This window comes from Babylonia areolata, chromosome 8, assembly GCF_041734735.1.
Source record: "Babylonia areolata isolate BAREFJ2019XMU chromosome 8, ASM4173473v1, whole genome shotgun sequence".
NCBI lineage: Eukaryota > Metazoa > Mollusca > Gastropoda > Neogastropoda > Buccinidae > Babylonia > Babylonia areolata.
In genome coordinates, this window is record NC_134883.1 from 28,938,881 (window position 1) to 28,950,161 (window position 11,281).

At 44.6% G+C, this 11,281-nt stretch overlaps 1 protein-coding gene across 1 annotated transcript in view; it reads right to left on the reverse strand.

Annotated features, from left to right (window-relative positions):
• Nucleotides 1-1,294: 1,294 nt before the first annotated feature.
• The window catches only part of LOC143285132 (uncharacterized), a 21,526-nt gene continuing 11,539 nt past the window's right edge, over nt 1,295-11,281 (reverse strand). The window contains exons 6-11 of the mRNA XM_076592354.1: nt 9,950-10,125; nt 8,512-8,655; nt 6,294-6,564; nt 4,290-4,420; nt 2,919-3,052; nt 1,295-1,914 (exon numbers count right to left, since the gene is read on the reverse strand). Coding sequence (XP_076448469.1) covers nt 1,599-1,914; nt 2,919-3,052; nt 4,290-4,420; nt 6,294-6,564; nt 8,512-8,655; nt 9,950-10,125 — 1,172 coding nt within the window. The 3' untranslated portion in view covers nt 1,295-1,598. The remainder of the gene's footprint in view (nt 1,915-2,918; nt 3,053-4,289; nt 4,421-6,293; nt 6,565-8,511; nt 8,656-9,949; nt 10,126-11,281) is intronic.

The following is an 11,281-nucleotide window of genomic DNA, read 5'->3' on the forward strand; positions in this document are numbered from 1 at the left end:
CCTACTACCTTTTTTCTGTCAACCTACCTTGACACAGCCTTCCTCTTCCACGCTGCCGTTACACAGCTTCCTTCTGCCAACACAGCCTTTACATTGCCTTCTTCTCCCACACTACCTTTACACTGCCTTCTTTGCACTAAAATATGCATGGTAAATATGCGTGCTCCCTGTATGAAAGCAACATTTTTCAGGTAAGTCTGCGCGAAACTTGGGTCTGTGAATTAACTAAAAGACACAAAAGGCTGAGGTGAATTTTTGTTTTTTTCTCTCAGTCCGAATTTCAAATGCAAAATTTTGCATCAGTTTTTCAGGTCTATGGTTATCTATGCTCAGTCTTGAGATGACGCAACGGGCTGGTTTCTATCCTGTCTGTCCACTGTGTCAGACTGGGAGGCCTTCTAGTGATTCTACACTGCTTTTCCTGTTTATGAAATCCGGTAAGGCAGAACAAGTCCGCTTTTTGTCCAATTGTGGCATTCGTTTTTGTTTTTGTTTTTGTTTTGTCCATGTGTCTCATTCATGAAATAATAATCATTTTGTGGCTTAATTCTAATTGCGGGACATGCAGTCGACTAATGTCGAAGAACTCCTATCCATTCCCAACTTTGTTCATGATTCAGTTCCATTGAGAAAATCAACCCACTCAAGCAAAAACCACAACTGCGACTATCCCCGTCAAAAAAAGAGAAAGAGAGAGATGAAAATTAGAAGAAAAAAAAACCACATACACACACACACAAAAAAAACCCATTCGCATTCTTTTAAGAAACCCTCTCCTCCAGACCAGAGTACCCAAAAGTTTAAGACAGACCAACAATTCCTCAAAACAAGCGTAAGTCTGAGCACACGCCCACAAACCCACTCACCCCCCCCCCCCCCCCCCCCCCCCCTTGCCCCTCAAAAACATGGCAAGAGTTTTGAATCAGCAGGTCACCGGAGCAGTTCTGTCACTCACATCACAATATCTGAATGATGACTCTCCACCAGGACAGTCACAAGCCACAAGACGACTCACGATTCGTTTTGTCCTGCAATGAAATGCTCTGAGAACGAGACTCACAGGAACTGGGTATTTTTTGATGCATGCTAATTTGAGACATAAGTCATGTCGCTGTGAGAGAACACATGTGTGAAATTACCTTCACAGCTGTCTTGTTCCCCTGATCAGCAAACGACAACAATGATCATAAATTAATTCATATAGCACTTTTTCCCTGGAAAACGCGCTCAACGGCATTGTACAATGTAAACCCCCCACCCCCCAAAAAACACCAAAAAAACAATCAAAAACAAAACAAAAAATATCTTAAAACAATGTTTAAATCATGCATCTAAACACTAAACTTGCATACATAACCATGCACAAAAACCCAACACTCAAAAACACCAGTTCATGTTCACAAACACACACACACAAATCAACATACACACACCACACAATCACAACACACATCAACACCACACACGCACACAACACACACACACACACACCCAACAACAACAAAACAACGCCAAACAAACAAAGAACACCAAGCAAACAGCAACAACAAACTCAAACTCTTCTCCCAGCAGCACCACCACACAGCTCCCCCTCACACTCACGGAAGCCCCATCATGTCCAGCAGGTGGTTCACTCGCAGGTTGAGCCAGGACAGCTGCTTGGCCCGCAGCCCTTGCAGCCACACTCGGGGCAGCCGCCGGTAGCCTGTCAGCAGGCCGGCGATGGCCCCGCCCACGCAGCAGTTGCTGCTGCTGTCCCCGCCCTCCCGGGACAGCTGCCACAGGAAGTCGCTGAAGAAGGCGCCCGAGCCTGGGCCCGGGGCCGGGGTCTGGCCCTCCCATCGCAGCGCCAGCATCACCGCCCCCAAGGGTTTGAAGGTGTGGCTCATCTCCCCTTTCTCTCGTACATTCAGCCTGACAGGTGGGGTGGGGTTAGGGGTAGGGGGTGGGGGTGAAGAGGATGAGATGAGTGTGTATAGTGAATAGTATGTCTGCAGGTGGGTGGGTTGTGTTGTGTTGTGTGTGTTGTGTTATGGGCGATGCACAGGGAGGTTGTGTGTGTGTGTGTGTGTGTGTGTGTGTGTGTGTGTGTGTGTGTGTGTGTGTGTGTTGTATGGATGTATGTGTGTGCGGTGTGTGCAACCTGTGTGTTTTGTGTGTGTGTGTGTGATGTTGTTGTGTGTGCGTGTGTGTGTGTGCAAATGCATATAAATGCAATGTGTGCTTATGTGCATCTTGTGTGTACATGTGTGTATGTGTGTGTGTGTGCAAGCACATGCATATCTGCATGTATGTGTGAGCACACATTTGTGTGTGTGTGCTGTGTGTGTTTAATGTGACTGCATATCTTTGTTCATAAGATGTGGAGAGGTCAAAGTGAAACTGAAACTGTAAAAGCCTTAATGAACTTATACAAAATGATGTCTCAACTTTCCTATTTTTCAATCACTTTACAGCCAATGTGAAAGCTTTTTTCCTGTTATTGACAGATACCCTCTGATAAATGCTTGACATATGCTTTTACATTTGAGCAATATATAAATTCAATTTGTTACATGACCAATCATTAAATGGTCATCATATTTCTAAATCTTTGTAAGTCAAAGAATGTGAAAATCAAAACAACAGACATACTGAAACAAGGTCCCCAGAAACTGCATGCACACTATATACTATACACAACGTTAAACCAGACACACACACATACTCACACACGCACAAATCCATACACACAAACACTCACAAACACACTTACACACACACACACACACAACACAAAAATCCACCCATCACTCACACATACCAACCCCTCCCCCCCCACACACAAACACACCACACCACACACACACACACAACCTCCCTAACCATCCCCACCTCCACCCTCTCCCATCCCCCAGGCCCTCCACACCCACACTGACTGGGAAAGAGAACAGATGCTGAGGTGTTTGATGAACTGCTCTCTGTGCAGGGGGTCGGACAGAAAGGACAGTGCACGCTGCTTGGCCGGCTCCATCACTCTGTCCCAGTCTGCTGCATCTGCCTGGGGGCTCCCCTGCCACACACACACACACACACACACACGTACACACACACACACGCACACACACACATGCACACACAAACTTTGACACACACATACATGGTGCACACACTTTGACACACACACACACAAACATGGTACCCACATTTTGACGCACACAAACATGACACAAACATTTTCTCACACAAATATACATCATGCTGTTCCAGTCTGCATTTCCATGGGGGCTCCCACACCACACACACACACACATACACACGCGCACTTTGACACACACAAACATGGTACACACTTTAACACACACAACAAACATGGTACACACACTTTAACACACACAAACATACATCTTTTTTTTGTCTCTCTCTTTTTTTTTTTTTCTTTTTTTTTCTGCCCTGTCATCTGCACCGTTTTAGTGGTATCACTCCCATGCCTCTCATTCTGAGTCCCCAAAAAACAGCCACACCCGGGTTCATCTGTTGCAGCCCTAGTGCCAGCAGTCCTCAGGGAACCATCGGTGTTAGGTTGCCAGGAGGCCACACACCAGAGGAGACCCTGAACTGCTGCTGAGTCACTTCAGTGGTGTTCGGTAGTGCCTGTTCTGATTTAACTTACTTAGGATACCACCTACGATGCCCCCTGCTGATGACAATAATGGCTTAGTCGCAGAGCCAGACTGATTGAGAGTCTCCCCAAGGAGGTGTGGCCACATTTGGCACTACACTGCTGATGAGTTATCTCTATTTGTTTTTGTGTCCCCCCCCCCCCTTTTTTTTTTTTGACAAAAATGTTTATCTACACACTATGGAAACCGCCCAAACTGCAGTAAATTCCACTTACTGTTTTCTGAAAAGAAAAAAAAAAAAGAAAAAAGAATATTGTTGAAACTTAAATTCTTTGTCTCTTCCTAAGTAATCTTTTTGTTGATTGGGAAAAGGGTTTTTGTTAGTCTGTTGCTAAGGAAAAAAGAGTTCTTGATCATGTGTCTTGCTCAAGTGGGCTTTTTTTTTTTTTTTTCAATGTAATTTTGACATCTCTGTTGTTTGTATAGCATGTGTAAAAAGTGCATGTGTAAAATGTAATGCCCCCAGAATGCACACAGAACAGATGAAATTAACTTCTTGCTTTGCCTTACGTTTTCCAATTATATAGGGAGTTTGCGCATATAAGTACTGTATAGGAATTTGTGCCATGTTAGTACCATATATCATTGTCATGATGATTATTATGATTATGATTATCATGGTGTTACCTGCAGCAGGGAGGCCACAAGAAGGGAGATGAAGACACAGCTGGCCACACAGCAAGGGTCTGCATGCGTTGCACGACAAATACGCACCGAGTTCTCTTGCACCTCATCCAAGTCGTGGAAACTTGGGATGCCTGTTACCATATAAAATTGCAAGTAAAATCCGTGTGTGTGTGTGTGTGTAGTAGTAGTAGTAGTCTTCAGTTTAACGTCTTCCACTTTAAGTGATATTAGACAAAAACAAAAAAAAAGGGGGGGGGGGAGTGCAGGGGGGTGGAGGGCAGGGCGTGGTGGAGGGAACGGTAATGGGTAGAGGGTGAAAAATGGTGTGTGTGTATGTGTGTGTGCGCGTGTGTGCGCATGTGTGTGTGTGTGTGTGTGTGTGGTGGGGAAAGATACAGAGCACTGGAAAAAATAAAGCATTAAAACGGGAGACATAGGCACAATATAGAAGGAAACGCTAACATCAAACAACTGTAACAACTTTAACAAATGTCCAATTGGACTATGCAGCAAACCTTCTGCAATAGCAGATAGCATCTTGAAATTGTCAAAAAATACATTCAAAAGAATTTTCCGAGAAGTTTGGTAAACACGATTTCAGTGTGTGTATGTGTGTGTGTGCACGCGTGCGCGTGTGTGTGTATGCTGACCGAATGACAGGAAAACAATGATGAACACCTAAATGCAGCTCTGTCAGCTCCATCCAGGTAGTCAGCCTGTTGTGCAAAAGATTCCATATTTGTAAAACACACAAAGCTTGGTCAAGCTAAACCATGTCCAGCAAGCTTTTAACGCAATCTTCAGTGAAGCAAGACCCGAGCCCTGAACAACTTGACCTTAAATTAAGGGCTCTATGCCAACAGGTCATAAAACTCAACACTATAATTCAGTAAGCTTTTCTGACTCACAAAGTGAGTCTATGTCGTAACAGTGTCCATGTGTGTGTGTGTGTGTGTGTGTGTGTGTGTGTGTCCGTGGTAAACTTTATCAAACTCATTTTCTACGGAAATACTTTTGTCTGCCAGTACCAAATTTGGAATAAACATAGTAGGAAAAAAATTCTTCACAGTCATACCAATAATAGGTTGTAAGTCTTCAGAAATAAGTCAAATTTCAAATTCATTAACAGTTTATTTCATTGAGTCTCAATCCCGATCTAAAAAAGGCATTATCCTGCATCCCAGTTTCTGGAATTTAGGCCATGTTTGGTTAGAAGACCGCATGTTATCGTTTTTTTCTTGTTCACAATTAAAAAACAAAACAGAAACAAAAAATTCTGGGCAGAAGACAAACAGTGACACTAATTACATCATCAACATGTTTACTGCATATGAATATTTTAAAGTGGATATTGAATTAACTAGAATGTACATAAAAGAGAAACTGTATGGATCATATCATAGTTTCTGAGTGTAACTAAGCCTGTTGAACACCGATCTACACAGATCCAGAGAAAATGGCTACATGTTGTGACGTGCTTGTGGCAATGGCAGATGTCTCCTTTAACGCAGACTTAAAAGAATTTCTTTAATGTCTGAGATATACCAAAATAACATGATTTGATCTGCGTTATCACTTGGAATACCATAATCAATTGATCACGAGGAAAAAACATGCTTAAATGTTAATTCTTGAATGTCACTGGCAGATGTGCAATAGTACTGTGACTAAGACTATTTCTTTCTACCTGAACATGCTTGGTTCAAATCTGCGTTTATGCCCCTTTTTTATGCCCCCCCCCCTCCCCCCCCCCCCCCCCCCCCCCGGTTTTTTTTTGTTTCTCTAACCCGAAGCTTTACAGACCACATTTTAACTATTAAATTTCTTCTTTTTTTTTTTTTTTTTTAACTGTGTATCACAAGTGAGTCTTGAATGCATTGGCTTTCTTGTCTTTCTTCTTTGATTCTTTAACTGTTTGAGTAGCCAGGCACATTTCTAACCGTTTTTGTACATGATAATCACTCGCTCTCTTTTCCTTCATCCATCTGTCCATAACACCCCTACCCAAGACGGCAGAACGGATAATGGCTCCATTGTCGGTGCCAAAGCGTGTGCAGGAGGAGGGTTCTTCCACCCTGACAGGCCCCACGGTGTTGCAGGTGGACTCCAGGGATGCCGGCACACCGCCAGACCAGGTGCCCCTGGGACGGCCACCGTTCGACACATCCACGACTGCTGTGCCATTCCGCATCGCTGAGGGCTGCTGCTGCTGCTGCTGTAGTACGCTGGTAGCCGTGCCATGCGGGTCGGAAGTGAAATTTTTGTCCACCACCACCTGCGGGAGGTCAGAACAAGATGTCACATCTCCTCTGAAGCAAATAAGTCCTTTCAATGTCTCTCTGCTGTCCTGCTGATGATAGTAGTATTTTCTGCATTTCCAAATTCAACAGAGGGAAACGTGGGATTCACTGCCTTTTTCACTCTGCCACATTCCTTCACTCGCAATCCTTAAAAACTAATCTGAAAACATTCCTTCTTTAGCAGTCTCTACGTAATTAAGGCACTCCTTTCCATATCTGTATTCAATGGATCCACAACTATTTCTTACATGTGTGTTTGTAAACACATATATATATATGTATATATATATATATATATATATATACACACACACACATCACACACACATATGTGTGTGTGTGTGTGTGTGTGTGTGTGCGTGTGTGTGTGTGTGTTCTTGCGTGCTTTGTGTCTGTTTCATTGAACCCTATGCCTGAGCATTGCTCTGGCATCAAAATTTGTTTCACAGAAACAGTTTCCACATTCCTACATGTATGCACAATCCGCAAGCAAAGGAAAATAAAGGAAACTTGCATATACTGACATTCAGTCTCTCACTCGCACAAGATACCAACATGGACATCTTGAAAGCACTTGGATATTTGTGAAATTTAGCAGGAATAAACTGGGAACACAGAGAACAGTACTTAGGACAGACCAAAAGAAAATGCATATCAGTTTCCTGAGTATCATCACAAAAGGGACAATTCCTGCTTTGCCCATCATAACTGAACTGCAGAAAGTGTGAGCACAAGTTGGACATTCCAATTCTAAACCGTGAAAAAACATGGCACATACTAACACATCTAACATTGTTGAAATAAGGTTTTAGTGAAAGAGACTGAATGTACGTTGAATACACGTCATAAAATAACTGACAGGAGGTGGACGGAGGTGTTGGACACAGCCACAAAACTGAGTGAGTGATGTATATTTGCTTGCTTATGTGTGGCCGGGATGCGAGCGTGGCTGTGCTGAATGCTGCTGGTGCAGCAGCCTATTCAGAGCCCTGTTTGTTTTTACCCCCGGGGGGTTAAATCTGGCTGACCCAGTGGGTTAAATCTGGCTTGATGAAATTAATACCAGGGTCTATATAGACTAGCTTGGAATGAATGGAGGGGTGTGTGGGGAGAGGTGTAAATTTAACTTGTCAGAAGTGACTCCACAGTTGAATTTCTTCTTCCTCTTCTTCTTCCTTCGAGGGCTGTTGCAGCCCACGTTCACTTGTATACATATAGATGAGTGTATGACCATTTTTACCCCGCCATGTAGGCAGCCATACTCCGTTTTCAGGGGTTAGTTGGATTTAACCCTCCACCCCCTTCTATGGATGCGGGGGTCATTCTGGGCTAGCCTGAAATGACCCCCCAATGGTAAATTTGGCCCAGTTAGAATCAGTAAAGGCCATAAATGTAGAACTCACACAGATTAGCACAGGGGCCTAGAGCGCTGACAATTAACATCATGCTAACATGGTGTGAACTGGGAGGGGGGGAAATGGGTGGGGTTGGTTACAAGAATTAACAACACAGAGCACGATTATCAATGACTTGCAAACAAGACAAATGGAACATGTCAATGCCAAAGCACACACACACACACACACGCACACATACACGTACAAACACACCTCACACATACTGAGACATACATACCAACAAACCCTACCTCACACACCATATACCCACACACCTCACAAACACAACATGGCCACCCCCCCCCCCAACTCCCCCTCCCCCCCTGCCCTCCCCGCACCCCTCCACCTCCTCCCCGCCCCACACAAACACACCACACATACGCACCACACACAACCCCCCCGCGACCCCCCTCCACACACCACACCACACACACACACACAACCCCCTGCTCCACAACCCCTCCACTCCCAGCGCCCCCCCCCCCCCTCACACACACACACACATCAAGCAGCACGAGACGCGACCTGGGAAATGGTGGAGCTGGTGAGGATCCCTGCAGAGTCGCCCAGCTCTGGGAAGCCGCGCTCACTCCAGGCTGACAGCCGCTTGGCAAAGTCCAGCTCGTCCACCACCCCCGCCCAGTTGATCAGTGAGTCCAACACCAGCATCTGTTGGGTCAACCACGATGCCATCAAATGGACAAAGCAAAACCCATCCAATAGACAAAACAAAACCCATCTAATGGACAAAGCAAAACCAATCCCAGCACCAGCATCTGCTGGGTCAACAACAACATCTAATGGACAAAGCAAAACCCATCTAATGGACAAAGCAAAACCAATATTAGCACCAGCATCTCTTGGGTCAACAACAACTCCATCTAATGGACAAAGCAAAACCCATGTAACTGACAAAGCAAAACCAATACTAGCATCTGCTTCCAGGGCTATAAACAACGTCATCTAATGGGCAAAGCAAAACCCATATAATGGACACAGCAAAACCAATACTAGTACCAGCATCTACTGGGTCAACAACAATGCTATCTAATGCCGCAGTAATGGACAAAGCAAAACCCAACCAATGGACAACGCAAAACCAATGCTAGCACCAGCATCTAGGGCTATCAACAACAATGCCATCTTAGGGACAAAGCAAGACCAATACTAGCGCCAGCATCTTTTGGGTCAAGAACATCATTCGATGGACAAAGCAAAACCAATGCTAGCACCAGCATCAACAACAAAGCCATCAAATGGACAAAGCAAAACAAACACCCTCATTAGCACCAGTATCTACGATCAAGAATGCCATCAAATGGACAAACCAAACCAATGCTAGCACCATCATCTAGGGGTATCAACAACAATGTCATCAAATGGACAAACCAAAGCAAATACCACCATCAGCACCAGCATCCAGGGAGTGACAAACAATGTCATCAAACAGACAAAGCAAAACTATCCCCCCCACCCCCCCTCCCCACAAGCACCAGCATTTACGGTGTGGGGTCCACAACAGTGCCATAAAATGCACTCTTTCTCTGGCAGAGGAGCTGCTGTTTGTGTCTTTTCTATACTTTTTACAGACTTTCTGCTCTGTTTGTTTTGTTTTCTAAATATATGTATGTACCTGAGTAATTATGTACACATGTCTCCAACAATAGCTAAGTTAAAAGGAAATTAAAATATTTAAAAAATCATTTTTTTTAAAGAACAATGCCAACAAACAAATAGGCAAAGCAAAGAATATACCCCCTCCTTAAATGTAGAGTATATATCACGTTCATGAAATATGCATTCAGGAAATTGCTCACACATTCAAACACACATACATGAACTCACACAAAAAAAACACACATACAAATACACATCCACAACACATGCATGCACACACACACACACACACACTACCACCACCACCACACCACACCCCCTCCTCCCCTCCCCCGCCCCGACTCACGAAGATGTCAAAGTTGGAGGTCCAGTCGCCCTGTCTCCAAGGCAAGCGGTGCTGATCCTGCACAATGCGAGTGAAGTCCAACATGGCACTGCCGTAGTGGAACACAGTCTCATCCGGGGTCATCCACCGTGTGGACAGGCCAACAATGTCCCCCAGAGCTGCCCCAAATATCAACCCTGACTCACAGGGGGAAAAAAAACACCACAAACAGGCATTACACCACTGGAAGTGTTTGTTTTCTGTTGTTGTTTTTTTTCTATATTTGTGGGCTGCGACTCCCGTGTACACTCGCATATATAATACATGAGTGGGATCATGTGTGTATGACCATTTTTATCCCCACCATGTAGGCAGTCATACTCAATTTTCAAGGGAGTGCATGCCGGGTATGTTCTTGTTTCCATAACCCGCCAAACACTGACATGGATAATGGGATCTTTAACGTGCATATTTAATCCTCTGCGTGTGTATACCCACGAAGGGTGTTCTGGCACAAGCAGGTCTTCACATCTGTTGACCTGGGAGATCTGAAAAATCTCCACCCTTTACCCACCAGTCACTGTGGCAAGGATTCGAACCCGGGGTCCTCAGATTGAAAGTACAATGCTTTTACCACTCGGCTGTTGCGCCCGTCACCACTGAAGTTATCAACACTGGTTAAAGAGGCAGAATCAATCAGGCTTTGGACATCTGATCCTATGTTTCACCAGTGGTCTGGGTTTGAGGACCCATTTGGGCATGGTGTTTTGACCTTGGGAACACACACACACACACACACACACACACACACACACACACACTAACACACACACTAACACACACACACACACACACACAAACACACTAACACACACACACTAACACACACACACACACACTAACACACACACACACACTAACACACTAACACACACACACTAACACACACACACACACTAACACACACACACACACTAACACACACACACTAACACACACACACACACTAACACACACACACACACACACACTAACACACACACACTAACACACACACACACACACACACTAACACACACACACACACACACACACACTAACACACACACAAACACACACACACACACACACACTAACACACACTAACACACACACTTTCCTTGGAAAAGGCACTTCACTCCAATTTTCCTCCCTCCACCCTTGTGTGAATGGGTCCTTGATTTTGGCTGGGGAAGGATAAAACAGTGAAAGGTGTGGATTAGGCCCCACCTCCCTATTCTGTACCCCAGACAACCTGGACACGAATTCACCTCCCCGATGACCATGAAAGACTACGGGACCTTTAACCTTTTT